General features: G+C 42.0%; 1 protein-coding gene across 3 annotated transcripts in view; it reads left to right on the top strand.

The window, feature by feature from the left end:
* Positions 1 to 16,044, top strand: part of atp2b2 (ATPase plasma membrane Ca2+ transporting 2) — a 399,824-nt gene that overhangs the window by 125,376 nt on the left and 258,404 nt on the right. For all 3 annotated transcript variants that reach the window (XM_068051872.1, XM_068051871.1, XM_068051874.1), the window contains exons 3-4: positions 7,491 to 7,748; positions 9,284 to 9,409. In XM_068051872.1, coding sequence (XP_067907973.1) covers positions 7,491 to 7,748; positions 9,284 to 9,409 — 384 coding nt within the window. The remainder of the gene's footprint in view (positions 1 to 7,490; positions 7,749 to 9,283; positions 9,410 to 16,044) is intronic.

The following is a 16,044-nucleotide window of genomic DNA, read 5'->3' as shown; positions in this document are numbered from 1 at the left end:
TGAGGTGGCCGACTGGATCAGTACTATCAGCATCATCCCCAGGACCTGGCTTCAGTGTGGGAAGAAATTCAATGACCTCACCAGAGCAGCAAGGGTGAGTACACCTCTTCATCTCTCTCAACAACACCTGATATCCCCCCTTTCCCTCCCTTCCACCATATCAACATACATTTACAAGGGCATACTGCAACACCTCTTTCTCATTCCAAGCTCATTCACCTCCTTTCCTCTCTTCACCACACAGAACAGTATTTTATTATAGAGAGATACAGCACTGAAACAGGCCTTTCGGCCCACTGAGTCTGTGCCGACCAACAACCACCCAATTATACCAATCCTACATTAATCCCATGTCCCCTACCACATCCCCACAATTCTCCTACCACCTACCTACACTAGGGGCAATTTATAATGGTCAATTTACCTATTAACCTGCAAGTCTTTGGCTATGGGAGGAAACCGGAGCACCCGGCAGAAACCCATGCGGTCACAGGGAGAACTTGCAAACTCCGCACAGGCAGTACCCAGAACTGAACCCGGGTCACTGGAGCTGTGAGGCTGCAGTGCTAACCACTGCGCCACTGTGCCGCCCTATGCCACTGTGCTGCCCTTTGACCAAGTTTTTGGTCATCTGCCCTAATATCCCCTTATGTGGCTCAGTGTCAAATTTTGTTTGGTAATGCTCCTGTGAAGTGCCTTGGGACATTTTATTATGTTAAAAGTGCTATATAAATACAAGTTGATGATGTTGTTGTATTCCTGGTTTATAAACACATTAAATATATAAGTAAGGAAGCAATGAAGAATCTTTATAGCCCCAATTTTAACTCCAGGCCAGATTTGGATGGGTGGGCCTTGGGTATTTTAACGCCTGGGCCTCATACAAATCCTGCTGGACAACTTGCCACACATTCCAGCAAGAAGTCTTGCTCAATCACCTGTGCCTTCCAGCACTCCTTTGTTACAACATATTCCAGGCACTTGGCTGAACATTCATCACATTCCTGTCCTCATTTCCTCTTGCTCCTCCACCTTGAAGCACAAGCCCTACATGCACTGAGCCCTTCTTAATTGTATATTACTTCATTTACATCTGCAAATATTCAATGAGCTTCACAAATTAATGGTATGCTGTTAATATATGGCCTCTCAGTGCAATTTAACTCCTCCTTTTTCACTCTCCTCTCAGTTCTTCTCAACACCTGGAACATGCAGAAGAACACACGACAAAGGAGAACAGTCTTCCTTATGCTGCACCATCATGCGTTCCATTCCTACCAAGCACCAGCTCAGATATTGGCACTCCACATGGGCTGCATAATGAGCCAGAGGAGACACCCAATATGAATGAGCAGCAGCAGGCACTGGTGGCAGGGACAGTTGAGGAGAGGGTGCAGTTATCCTCTGCCCTTTAACCTTGCTTCACCTGAAGATTAGACTCAGTCTGGACTCTCCCAACCCTGTGTAATGTGAAGGGTGATCAGCTAGTTATGTATAATATATACATGGGACAATTATTGTCACATTCCATACCTGCCTTAAAATTGCCTTCCTCTTATACTTTTCAGGTTTTAAAAAAACCTTGCCATCACCTAATCACTACTTCCTGATGTATTTATTTTTCTCTAATCCTAACCTAATCTTTTCAGCCTTGGTCTCCAGAGTTTCTGCCCTTTACCTTGGTTTCTCAATCAAAGGAGATTGCAACATGCCTTCAGATTAGTTATGGTGTTCTCACAATACAGGCATTAGGTAAATGCTATAAGCAAGTATATACAACACAGGTCTAGGCAACATGGGTTTTATCTGTGTAGAAATCTCCATTTGTTTGGGTACATTGACACTCAAGTACTTGTTTCACATTTTAGCAAGTATTAACTCGATGGTCTAAATGTGATTGAATGGCCTGTTCAATTTAGAGAGCACAAAGAACGCACATCGCACTAGTGGAGCAGTACAATGACTTGTAAGAGTTGATTCCTGTGAAGCATCCTTCTCACCGCGATTACCAAATCATTGGCATTATCAGGGATCAGTAATATATTGTACAATTGTTGCTTCGAAAAGACTTCATTCACTTAAAAAGAAAGCTTCAACAGCTGTGTACAGTGACACCACCATTTCCAGCCAGAATGGAGATGATTTGGGTAATTCCCCCATCAGCAAACCTGGAGACCACACTGCTGTAGGTGCTGGGATTAATTTTACACACATGATTTGCACGATCTGCCACTCGCCACATTTTGCTGGCGAAATCACTGTGGTTTTGTCGGGAGAAGTTGCTGCAGTTTCTCATGGGTTCTGTTTACTGCAGCTCATAGAGACTCTTTTTAAATAGTCTGTGCAAATAAACATTGTTTGCTTTGTAAAATACGCTGTTGTAAATCCTGCCATAGGTCCCGCTTGCTTCCAACTCATTGACTTATACAGTGGTGTCACACGCTCCATACAAAGAATGCTCCTGTGTGCGGTACCAAAAATTAAGATAAAAGTCAAAACTGTAAGAGTTGCTACTTTTAACCATGTAGCTGTACTTAACTAAAAGCAAAATACTGCGGATGCTGGAAATCTGAAACAAAAACAAGAAATGCTGGAATCACTCAGCAGGTCTGGCAGCATCTGTGGAAAGAGAAGCAGAGTTAACGTTTCGGGTCAGTGACCCTTCTTCGGAACTCCGAAGAAGGGTCACTGACCCGAAACGTTAACTCTGCTTCTCTTTCCACAGATGCTGCCAGACCTGCTGAGTGATTCCAGCATTTCTTGTAGCTGTACTTAACTCCCAGGTTACAGTTTTTTTTTTACTGTACTTTCAAGTTGTATATTCTAAAAGTAAAAGTATCAATTTTTGCTGAGAACAAGGAATTATTACTTTACATTTTACTTTCTGTATCCGTGGGGAGACTATTTTTAACTTGCTAGCTGAAGCAAAGAACTTGATTTTTCATAGTGTAATAGTGTTGCCTAATGGGGTACCTGGAGTCAATGTTCAATTATCACCCTGCTGTGGATTCCAGTGCACTCGCAAAACATCAGCAATAAAAGCAGCAGGGATTGCCCCTAGTACCACAAACCATTAAAATATATTCTAAGAAATTAGCTTCATTAAAATGCATGGCAAAAACTCAGATTAATTTAACTAAATATTTGACAAATTGCTCTAAGAAGAATTTTTTAAATTCTTTCATGGGATGTGGGCATCGCTGCCCACAGGGATGTTGCCCATCCCTAATTGCCTTTGACAACTGAATGGCTTGCTAGGCCACTTCAGAGGCCACTTCAGAGGGCAGTTAAGAGTCAACCACTTTGCTGTGGGTCTGGAGTCACATGTAGGCCAGACCAGGTAAGGACAGCACATTTCCTTCCCTAAAGGACATCAATGAACCAAATGGGTTTTTACAACAATCAATGATAGTTTAATGGCACCATTACTGAGACCAGCTTTCAATTCCAGATTTTTAAAATTAATTAATTGAATTTATTTATTAATTGAATTTAAATTCCACCAGCTGCCATGGTGAGATTTGAACCTGTGTCCCCAGAGCATTAGCCTGAGCCTCTGGATTGCTAGTCCAGTGGCATTACCACTACGCCACCATCTCCCCTTTTAGTAGGGATGTCCCACCTTCTTCTTTGGCCTCCTTGTCTCGAGAGACAATGGGTAAGCACCTGGAGGTGGTCAGTGGTTTGTGGAGCAGTGCCTGGAGTGGCTATAAAGGCCAATTCTAGAGTGACAGACTCTTCCACAGGTGCTGCAGAAAAATGTGTTTGTCGGGGCTGTTACACAGTTGGCTCTCCCCTTGCGCTTCTGTCTTTTTTCCTGCCAACTGCTAAATCTCTTCGACTCGCCACACTTTAGCCCTGCCTTTATGGCTGCCCGCCAGCTCTGGCGATCACTGGCAACTGACTCCCACGACTTGTGATCAATGTCACAGGACTTCATGTCGCGTTTGCAGACGTCTTTAAAGCGGAGACATGGACGGCCAGTGGGTCTGATACCAGTGGCGAGCTTGCTGTACAATGTGTCTTTGGGGATCCTGCCATCTTTCATGCGGCTCACATGGCCAAGCCATCTCAAGCGCCGCTGACTCAGTAGTGTGTATAAGCTGGGGATGTTGGCCGCGTCGAGGACATCTGTGTTGGGACATCTGACATCCAACACAGATGTCCCACCAGTGCTAATATTATAGTTTAAAATCGAACATGAGGGGGCCAGGGAGAGGGGTTTAAGGAGATAGTTGGCAGTGAAGCAAAAAATGTCTGTTCTCTTTGATCTCCAGCATTACTCCCAACTGCCTAGCCTTCTGTTTGCCACAATACCGCCACAGCTGCCAATTTGCTGAACCTCTCCCTCACCTCCATATTTGATATCCTCGTCCCCAGTAAGACCTTTAGATTCTACCTACCTGATCATTCTCCATGGTATGGTGTCCCATCTTTGCTTCCTCAAGTCCAATGGGTACAGACTTGAGGTTGGCTGGTATACAACAGCTTTAGCCATTCATAATTAGATCTGGCTGGGCCAGGTTGAGTGCTTTCAGGGCTCATTCTCATGCCAAAACTTTTCCAATATTACAGGAACATCTTGGAGAGCTACGATAACCCCCAGATCTTTTTCTTTGCCAATAACTATCTCCTTAAACCCTTATCCTCATTTGTCCTCACCTCCAAGAACATGGACTTGATTGGTTATAGAGTGCGATGGGACATCTTGAGGTTGTTAAAGGCGCTAATAGATGCCACACTTTCTTTTCTTAAGATTGAGCCCATCTGTTCAGCTGCCTTTGCTGTTCCCTTTCCCTTGCCATCCCTCCCCTCTCGGTTCCCTCTGCCCTTGCCTTGAAGCTGTGTCTTTCTCTTCCTCTCCTATCTCTCCTCATGCCTTCTCTAAGCTCGTTTTGTCCATGAAACCCTCTCCCTGTTCTCTTGACTCCCTTCCCACTAAACTGCTGAACACTGAACTTGCCTTTCTGGCTTGCATGCCAGCTGACATTTCATTCAGGGCTGTCCCTTTCTCTGGCTATTATGAACCCTTTCTCAATAAAAAAACACCCTTGGAAACCACCATTCCACTTGCAACCTCCCTTCATCTGTAATGTCCTTGAATGCCTCTGAATTTTCCCCTGGCTGGCTCACAATAGTGTCCTGGAGATTAATCTTCAATTCCTAGAGACTCCAGGAGAATCCTAGAGGTTTCATTCAAAACTAGCGTTCCAAACCCATGACTAGTCCAACTCAATGCACCTTTCTGTGATTGAGACCTGCCTCTACTTGGCGAGTCCTCAGTGTGCCAGCTTGAAATTGTACGCAACCATATGCACAAACAGTTAAACTTTAATTAAGCATGACTATCAGTGTTCAGTAACACTTGAAGTCTGACCAGTGGCATACCTATTGCTTTTGTTCAGTGTGCAGCATAAAAAAGGAGAGAGAAAACTTTAAAAAAAGAAAACATTACTCCTTATTGCAGTAAGTTACACTTGTGTGTATCAATTTATTTGCATTGTTTTAAACATTTGAGTTTCCTTGACTTCTTTAAATAATGTTTAAAAGAATTCCTCTTTTCAGAAAAGGAAGCATTTGTTACTGAAGGCAGATAAGACAAAGCAAATAATTGAATCGTAAAAATGTTGCAGGATTATCAGATAATCATTGCCGAGTCTTCTGAGAACAATATGGCAATGTAAGATATTCAGTAAATTTTTCTTATCCATCTTATTAATGAATATCAGAAACATCAGGGATATCACTCAGTTCATTGAACGGAGAGAAAATATTTACACACCAACTCCAATGAGAGAAACTAAAATGGAGCCATAGAGACTGCAGCTGCCATTATTTCAATTTTTGGGGGGGGTAACATCCTAAACTAATTGTTCTTTTGATTCCTGAATATTTATATGTTTTGATTTTATTGTAGAAAATGTCACATGCTCAATCTCCCCTTTTTTCATCCAATACTATGGACAAGTCAAATAGACAAAATTTATGCCCCGCCCCAGAACCTACAAAGTTTCTATTCAAATCTCACTGATTACTGGCAGCCTCAATTTGGTCTGTATAGCTCAGGTTGAAATAAGTCAGCTGAATGTTGTTATTGTTCCAAAGGATGGATCATGCTTATTTGTTTAATAAAGGCCAGTTCACTGAAGTTTCCTTGTACTGTTAAATTCAATTGGCTGATCAGTTGCATTTCATTGCTTAAGTACTGAACATGATTATTTACTAAAGACTGACTCATTCTTTAGTAACTTGCATTATCGCCCACATTCTGATTCTATCCCCTGGTTTGTCGATTTTGCTAATGCTGCAGCATTGGTTAGATTATTTGCTAACTGGAGCCAGTATTTCCTCTTTACTTGGAAAAAGGGATAAATGCTCTTTCTAACCACCAATCAAAATGGTGAGCGGGTGTGATCTTGCTGCAGTTGATTTTGTTAGTGGGAACAGAAAAAATGGCTGAATACTGTGTTTCAGGAATTACCTTCTCAAACACTTAGTGGGCCCTTTAACCATTATAAAAAATGAAACATTCACAAATCCAGCTGTGAAGTGCGCAATTCTTTTAAGAGCCTCTTCGAAGGGCTGTAAATGGGCACAATTAATGGAAACTCACCATGCTGATTAGTTCGATCGGGGGTTGGACCAGTTTTGTGCGTTAGGCAGGCTTCCAGCATAATGTTTTTAAACAGTGCAGAAGATCACTGAAACTTGATTGGCACTGGATGTAACTTGCGCTTGAAATTTCTGCCCATTTGCGCTTAGGGTCCAGACGATTCTGGATGAATTGAGCTAGAAAAACCAATGCAACCTAGCCAAAATTCTACCCAGGATGCTTAGACAAGTTCTTAAATGAGTAATGTCAAATCTGGTGCTATTGAAGCATTAACTCCTGTATTAGCTCACCATCCGCTACATTCTCTTGAGTCTTGGTGCCCCATAGGCCTTGGCCTTAACTGAAATTTTCCAATTTATACAAAAACCGCTCCATCACAGTTCTGCAGTTTAATGTGGAAAATTGATTGCTGCCAATTACCATTGCTCCCCAATTTAAATAAAGTTGCCTCGGGAGCATTAATCCTCATTTCACACAGCAGGGTCTGGCATATTGACAATGATCTGCTTACCATCTGATGCTAATAGAGTAGTATGTTCATGCGCTCACTTGAGAATCAACCATTTCAATTTTATGCTCATTTAAAAATGGTCTACAAATAATAACCCCAAGAGATCTATTCTATCAAGTGCTTATAATATTTCATAGCATTTTGAATAAAAATGTACTACTCTATTAAAATAAAAACATTGCAGGTTAAATTCCAAAATGGCAACGAAGAGTCAAGTTTCGAGAAGGTAAGTATCGACTGAGCAGATAGGGTTAAAGTTGATCATTTGCTTTTGAAGTCATTAATATCGAACAGACAGTGGGTTGTTAGGCTCATCCTTTACCATAACTTACAGTTGCATTAATTCTGTATTTGCTGTCTCCACAGTGTGTGGTAGTGCTGCAGGTGGCGTGGAAGATGAGGGAGAAGCCGAAGCAGGGTGGATTGAAGGAGCTGCTATCTTACTCTCCGTTATCTGTGTGGTTTTTGTAACTGCTTTTAATGACTGGAGCAAAGAGAAACAATTTCGAGGTTTGCAAAGTCGTATTGAACAAGAACAGAAGTTTGCTGTTGTCAGAGGAGGCCAAGTCATCCAGATCCCAGTATCAGAAATTGTTACTGGCGATATTGCACAAGTGAAATATGGTAAGTCTGAACAATAGATTCAATTGATTGTAATCAGAGGAAGTATCTGTTCCTCCTAACTGTGTGCACACCAAAAGGAATTCACATAGCTGCTTTCTTTATTTGAATGGCTTGGCTAGAGACAAAAATACCTTGCATTTTTGAATTGTTCCCTTTTTTATACACTACCCCAGCACCCCAGCCCTCCCTTTTCCGGTTTCCCTTTTCAGGCCCCACTGTGACATGCACTCTGCTGCCTACAAGAGGGCAGAGAATTGACCTGCCTTTTTGATCCTGATCCACCATCGCAAGAAGACTCCTATCCTCTTTGGTCAGATAGCCAGCAGCCAGTGCAGTTTGTAATTATTTCTGATGGTATTTCTGATGGTTTCTGAGGAGAATGTTGATCACATCTAGAGAGATTTGTATAGCAACCTTATATTTAAACCGTTTTGTTTCTTTAGGTCTCCCTGCTTTTAAGCTGAGAGGATTGGCAGGCAACCTGCTGGTGGACTTCACTTCACTATAATTGTCTGAAAGGAGGTGCACAAGTGTCCCCTTGGTTGAATTGGTCTCCAGTTGTCTCCCTCTCCCTGTCAAATATTTATTCAATTTTTCACAATTGGTTTTGTGCATGTCACTCTGAAAATATATCTCCTGGTTTAAATGGGTTTGCATTCTTGTTATTCTTCTTGGTAATAAACATCACTCCTAATATTTTCCTGTTGTTGACAGCTCTGCTGTCGCAGATGGAAAGAAGAGCTCAGACACTCAATGTGTGAATCCTTGCCCTTGCATTCTGTAACACTGCTTTTGAAGCTCAAGTATGCTGAATTATCACAACATCTATTTTTGTTCAAATTTAAGACAATTATTCTCATAAATGGGATAGAGTTGTTTTGTATGATTTCATTAATGCCCTTGGTATCTGGCTAGTTAGCTATTTTTGATTAACAGTTTCCAGTTTTTCTGTTTATTTTTAAATTGTCTGTCATGCACGACGTTTTTGCAAGATTCTGTGCACATCATACTGAGAACCATCAGTAGTATGGAATAGAACATTTTTCAATTTTTGACGTCCTGTAATAGAATTGAGCATTCCCTTATTAGCAAGGCATAGAGTGAAGGTCCTTGTACCCTGTCCCAACAGAAAAATGTAATCCCAGATTTCAAAGATCATTGTTTACTGCACCAGTATGAATAGCTCAATTTCCTACAACAGCCATGCAAGTGGCCTTGTCAATTCTAATTTGTGTTAGATATTGGGATTTGTCCTATTGCACTGAAAGAATTGTGAATGTTTCCAAATTATTTTAAGTAAGACTTGACAGCCTGCAGAAAAGAAAACCTTAATCCCAATTTTCTGGGCTGGATGCAGACCCACATTCCAGAGATCAAAGCTCTGTTAATCTATTGTTTAACCCTGTGGTTCATTTTACTTTTAAAGCTTTTGTAATGACCGAGACTAATTGTTCCATAATTGTCTGCAATAGGGATGCATAATAAATTTCTTGGCAGAATGTTCCTGATCCCTTTATTATGTATTTAATTATCAGGTGATCTGCTCCCTGCGGATGGAATTTTAATTCAGGGAAATGACCTTAAAATTGATGAAAGTTCTTTAACTGGAGAATCTGATCATGTCCGCAAGTCTGCAGACAAGGACCCCATGCTACTTTCTGGTAAGTAGACTGGTGATATCATTACATGCTATATCACGTAGCAAAGAATGAGTTACATATCGAATGAAGAGAAATCTTTTTGTAAGAAATAAATCTTGGAGGAACATCAAACCTCAAAGGACATCATAACCCATCAGACAAGAGCGTACTGGTAATGTCACTGGACTAGTAATCCAGAGGCCCAGGCTAATGTCCTGGGGACACTGGTTCAAATCCCACCATGGCAGCTGGGGGAATTTAAATTCAATTCATTAATTAAAACTTGGAATTGAAAGATAGTCTCAGCAATGGTGCCATGAAACTATTGTCAATTGTCGTAAAAACCCATCTCGTTCACTAATGTTCTTGAGGAAAGAAAATCTGCTGTCCTTACCTGGTCTGGCCTACATGTGAGTCCAGACCCACAGCAATGTGGTTGACCCTTAACAGCCCTCTGAAATGGCCTAGCAAGCATTCAGTTCAAGGCAATTAGGGATGGGCAACGGATGTGGGTGTCACTGGCAGGCATTTGTGACACCCACATCCCATGAAAGAATAAAAAGAAAGGTGCAGAATAAGAGATCTATCTGACTCTGTGCTGTTCAAGCACTGATAGGCAGCTCACTTATTCAGGAAGACGGGAAATTTGGTTTAACAACAACAGAACACGGACGCATCAATGCTTTTAAAGGGATGGGCTGGGCAGATCGGGTGGATGGGGGTGATGTGTGACAGAGGGCGTTCATAAAGGGACTGAAACTTTGAAGAAGCTAAGGACAGAATAAAATAAGGTTATACTGAGGGCCTCAAACATCCTAACGCATTAATTAATAATATTACCGAGACCTGCTTCTCGTAATCCCTTTAACTGACGTTTGTTCTGGCCAGCTCTCGCCCTGCATTACCTGTGTATAGTTGGGAAAGGGAGGGATTTGGGGGCGGTGTGGGTGGTGGTTTACCTCTGAGTAAGTGGCATGTCAATGATGACCAAAAAGGCATCAGGTTCCTAAAAGACCCCTATTTGCATATAGTATTGAGGTTACAGCTGTTTCTGGCAGGAGCATTGGCTGCCTAAATTGATGCCCCCTCGAAAATCACAGCAGATGGGTCTTGGGCGGGAAATGGGCTATTTTCATCTCGTCACTGCCCCATTCACACTAGAAAAGGAGTCGAGATGAAAATAAGGCCATAGTATTAAAAGAGTGCAGCAGCATGCATAGGTTGAAAGGCAGCAAACAGAGAGTTATGATTAATGGATATTTTTTGGACTGGAGGGATATGAACAGTGATGTACCCCTCGGGTCCATATTAGGACTATTGCTGTTAATATAGGTAAATGATCTGGACCATAAGTCCATGATTGATTGTGAAGAGGAATGTAAGTAAGTGACTTAAGGAAATGAACAAGTTATTAGATTGGGCAGATAGATGTCAATGAAATTTTCTGTCGATAAATTTGAGCTGATATAATTTGGGAGTAAAATAAGGAGAGGACAGGCATATTAAATAGTAACTTTATTAGAGAAAATGAGAAAGGATTTCTAGGGGGTTTAGATATATAAATATTTAAAAGTAAGGGAAATCATTGATAAAACTGTCAAAATAGCATTGTGGTCTTAATTTTGATAAATGAGGTATATAGTACTAAAGCGAAGAGGTAATGTTGAACCAATTTGAATTCTATTCCTTTTTCTTAGCATAGTCATTTGTTATCATAAATAAAGGATTGGAGCTGTAGATGTTTAGAATTGTGTTACAACTTCTTGTCTTTCTGATTTTTATGTTAAATATGGATTCAGTTTTGTCACTATAATAACAGGAATGCAAATCGCAAGATGGCTATCAATTTAATCAGACCTTTCAGTACAAATGCACAATGTTGTAACATTTTTGGCCAACAGTGATTTTGGAAGAAAGCATTTCTATTTGAATTGAAGAGGGCACAATATTGTCCTCTGAAACGTTTACATAATATAAGCTGAAACTACAATACACAAGAATCTTTTTAAATTAAGTTATGCATTTATGGATCTAAAAAACAACTTTCTCAGTAGATCCACGTAAGGTTTTTAAATGTGCTCAAATGTACCCAATGGGATTCTGTTAAAGGTGAGCAGAGAGGATTTCTCATGCCTAATTATTTGGCTTGGTTTTGCCAAGATCTTCAGGACCCCGACATTGGGCTCAGTTCCGGGTCAGGAACCCAGAAGTGGCCGGAGTGGGATGCCGGTCATGATCTTCCCGGAGGCGGGCAATTAAGGAAATGTCTCTGGGGGTCCCATCCAATTAAGGACCATGGGCAGACCAGGGCAATGGCAGGTCCAATCAGAGGGCCCATAGCGATGTCGGGCTGGCAGCCCCACTCAGAGAGGTGGGCACTGCTGATGTAAGTAGGAGAATGCAAAGGTGCCTCAAGATGGAAGTGCCCTCTGAAGAATTATAAAAGAGTAAATAAATAAGTGTGGCCACAGCTGTCATTTGGGAGGGAGAACCCCTCTATAGGATGGCCTATAACTGCAGCTGTGACCCTCTGGCATCCACACCTCCGAGCTGGGGGGAATTAAAGGAGGACTTGCTGGCACCTCCAGCCTGCCAGTGGGAGGCCACCTCCAGGTACCTGCTGGGCTTCGACCTCAGCGAGGGGTTCATCCATTGTTGGGAAGATCCTGGCGGCATCACCAATTTTTAATTGAGCCTAATTAGCTACCCCCACTGCCGATCAGACCCTGCCTCCAGCAAGATCTCTAATTTTGCTCCAGTCCCGCCTCCAAATCCATCTCCAAGAGACTGGGAAAATTCAGCCCTATGTCACTAGGAAGCATGGCTTTTAACTCTTCGGAAGATTCATTGGAATTCCTGTCTACAGAGGTGAAAACAAATGAATATTACAAATCCTCATAACACTACATCAACCAAAAAATAAATTAGGAATCAGAAATAGGAAATGTCCGCACCAAATCATCGAGGAAATGAAAAATGGGAAAGCTGACGTATTCTCAATGCGTATTCATTTTATCAGCTTTCAGTTTTGAACTGACTGATAGGAAGGTTTGTGACAGTTACGCGCTGACAAGCCTTCACAGCTAGGTTTTAAATATTCACAGAGGGGCAAAACATCCTTACCTTCAGTAAACATTCCACAAGCCTATTTTTAGCTCTGTCAGGAGACACGTACTTCAATGACTTCCACTGTACAAGGACTAATTTACCATGTCAAGGATAATGAGAGACAGCACGTGCTGAAAAAATGTGTCACTGCAGTGTGTATGAAACATATTGAACATTTTGAAATATGTCAAGGTTTTGTCTAGCAGCTTCAGACACAGATTTAGAAATCCGCATTTGTCACAAACAAAATTGTAGATTTAAAGCTAATTATAAAATGTATTCTTTCTAGCAGCTGTGCTAATTACAGAGATGAACAAATCTTAATGAGCCTGTGATCTGTCTGCTACACATGTAAAAATGGGGATTAACATTAAACCTTCATACATCCTCAAATTGGTCTGTGTTGAGAGCTTAAGCTCCTAGCATTGGTAACTGTTATTACCCCATCTCCTTGAAGTGTAAACATCTTATTTTACATTTGTTTGCACCACATCATTGCATTGTTTCAAGGGTGACACCCACCTTATTGTGGAATTATTTTGAGGTGGGGGCACTCCGTAAAGTGGCCCCTGTTAAAATTCCATTCAAACACCAAAAACCTTTCCCAGTATGAGTATCAAATATACATTTTAAGTTGCTTTTACCGAAGTCAAAGAATAAATGAAGTAATTGTGTTTAGATAAATAGGAATGGCTGGGATTTTCTCGGCACGAGGTCGGTCCTGAGCCCACACAGGCAGGCAGCGGCGCTACAGCGGAAATCTTCCCAGCAGTGACAGCCAATTAAGAGCCGCCCCCAGGCCCGCCATCCAATTAAAGAAAGTAGGCTGCCTCTCCGCAATGCTGGCCCAGACAGAACGCCGGCAGCTCTGCAGCCTCGGCAATGTCACCGATAGAGGTAGCCGCTGCTGAGATTGCAAGGGGAAAGAGAGGGCGCCTCCATATTGACATAAATTCCTGCGGTGCTGATGCACACTCACTATTTACATATTCCTTTAAAGCGATATCACAACATCCCCCTTTTTCCTTAAGGAGAACATTATACAATAAGAATAAGTCACTTAACATAACAGGATTGCTGTGAACACTACTTACATAAAAATTAGACCTCCATCCATCATTTAAGTTTCCCTAAAATGTATAGGTGGTTTACCAATACATCCTGATCTTATAATAGTAAAACTCTTCTGAGATCTTTTTTTTTATTAATTCATGGGATTTTGGGCGCCGCTGGCTAGGCCAGCATTTATTGCCCATCCCTAATTGCCCTTGAGCCGCTGCAGTCCATTTGGACTTCGTAGCGGTTAGATACAACTGAGTGGCTTGCTGGGCCATTTCAAAGGGCATGTAAGAGTCAACCACATTGCTGTGGGTCTGGAGTCACATGTAGGCCAGACCACGTAAGGACGGCAGATTTCCTTCCCTAAAGGACATTAGTGAACCAGATGGGTTTTTACAACAATCGACAATGGTTTCATGGCCATCATTAGACTAGCCTTTTAATTCCAGATTTATTAGTTGAATTCAAATTCCACCTTCTGCTGTGGTGGGATTTGAACCCATGTCCCCAGAGCAATACCCTGGGTCTCTGGGTTACTAGTCCAGTGACAATACCACTACACCACCGCCTTCTCTAGAATCACTATGATGTTCTTCACTAATCGATGTAGACATTTGGGTATCCTGCACATTAGCATTGTGCTGGTTGTCTTCACAGTGGTCTTCCATAATTTCACTCTCAAACCTCACCCACGATCATGTTCTTGCTGCTATTGGAGTACTGGATAAGATGCAGTTAGACAGTTCCGGAGTTGACATCTGTTTCTCCTCAAGGTCACTGCGTTAGGTGTTGTGAATTCCTATGATCTTGGCTTGCTGCAAATCTTAGCTACCTCTGCGGGGAACCAGGTTCCTTATATTTGGCGAATGACTGAAACCTTTTGCCCCACATGTAAACTAGAAATTGCACACCTGCATGCCGATCATGCGTAGATTTCATCTTCTCCTGCTTCTCCATTAGTCTTTCCTGCACTGATGCAAATCTGGACAGATGATGACTCGGAAATGGTGTTCTGATCTGCCTCCTGAACATGATTTCGGCTGGTGATGGTGATCCCATGTCTAATGGTGTTACCCGTAAATGCAACAGAGCAACCTGGAAATCTTGCTCTGCTTCCCTGCACTTCACAATAAGCGATTTAATCGTACAAACCATTCTCTTGGCAAGACCGTTGTAGCTAGGATAATGTGGAGAGGCTGTTATATGGTTTATGTCCCTGTCATGCAGGCCCCCACCTGCCAAGAATAAATTAAGTTTTAAAATTGTTGCTGGGAAGAAAAGAAGGCCTATTACAAGGGGTTGCCAAGCCCCTGGCTGGAAAGACATTTTTTTCATGCTAGCAGACAGTGTTGGAACAAAGGAACCAGTCCCTGCCCCAATACACAGAAGAGACCTGGTTAAACCAGTCAGTCATGTGACCACCTGCTGGCCAACTAGGGGAGTTTTAAATTGGAAAACAGATTTTGAAGTAGCAGAAAGCTGTTTGCTCCTGGACTGGAAAAGACCTCTCTCCTGTCTTTTCTCATCTCATTCTCACAGCTTCGGAATCCATTGAAGACATATGAACCCCAAGAGAGAAAAGTCTCCTGAACAAGGTTTAAGAAGAATACTGGGCCTCAACGAAAAGCAAGATCTACCTACAAACAAGGACTACAGCGAGCTCGAAGCACAGTAACAAAAACCCCTCTTCAGAGATTGCCTCAAACCTCTACTTTATTTTTCTTCTGCTATTTTCTGTCTCTACTTGCACATGCGTATCGCGTATGCATGCTAGGGTGGGTGCGCCATAAATCCGTAGATGTTAACTGAATTAGAGTTTAAATTTTAATAAATTTCACTTTTCTTCTTTAAACCTGAGAAAGCCTGTTTGTGCTCATTTCTTCGCCTTATAATTGGAAAGTGGTGAACAAGGATTCACCAAGGGGGAGCTCAAAACACGGTGTGTTTAAAACTAAACCCTGTTACAGTAAGACCTGGTGAAGGCAAAAACAGACCCCTAGACACCTTTTCACCTGGTCGTAACAGTCCACTTGGCACATAGATCCTGAAATGGTTTGCCTGTATATTGTAGACCATTATCTGACATAATCTGCTCCGATGTACCAAAAATACTAAATATAGCACTCATTCACTACAGATGTACTTGATATATCCCTCAACTGTCTGATGATTAGGAATTTTGAAAAGTAATCTGTGATTAAGAGGAGACCGTCACCACGAATGGTGAACAGATCCATTGCAATCCTCGACCAGGAATGTGATGGGACCTCGTGAGGGTGTAGTGGTTCCCTGTGCTGGTTTAGCTGATGTGGTTGGCATGTCTCGCACATCCTCACAGTTTCCCTTGCCAGGCATCTTGTTCACTCGATGTCCACGTGGCGCTGGTGCAATTGTGACAATATATCCTGACAAAGAGATTCAGGAATAAGCACCTGTCTTCCTTTAAATCTCACCCCTCTTGAGATACCTAAATCGTCCCTTTATGGCCA

This window comes from Heterodontus francisci, chromosome 19 (assembly GCF_036365525.1).
Source record: "Heterodontus francisci isolate sHetFra1 chromosome 19, sHetFra1.hap1, whole genome shotgun sequence".
NCBI classification, from domain to species: Eukaryota; Metazoa; Chordata; class Chondrichthyes; order Heterodontiformes; family Heterodontidae; genus Heterodontus; species Heterodontus francisci.
The sequence above is the reverse complement of the archived record's forward strand: the minus strand, read 5'-3'. Positions and strand labels throughout refer to the sequence as shown.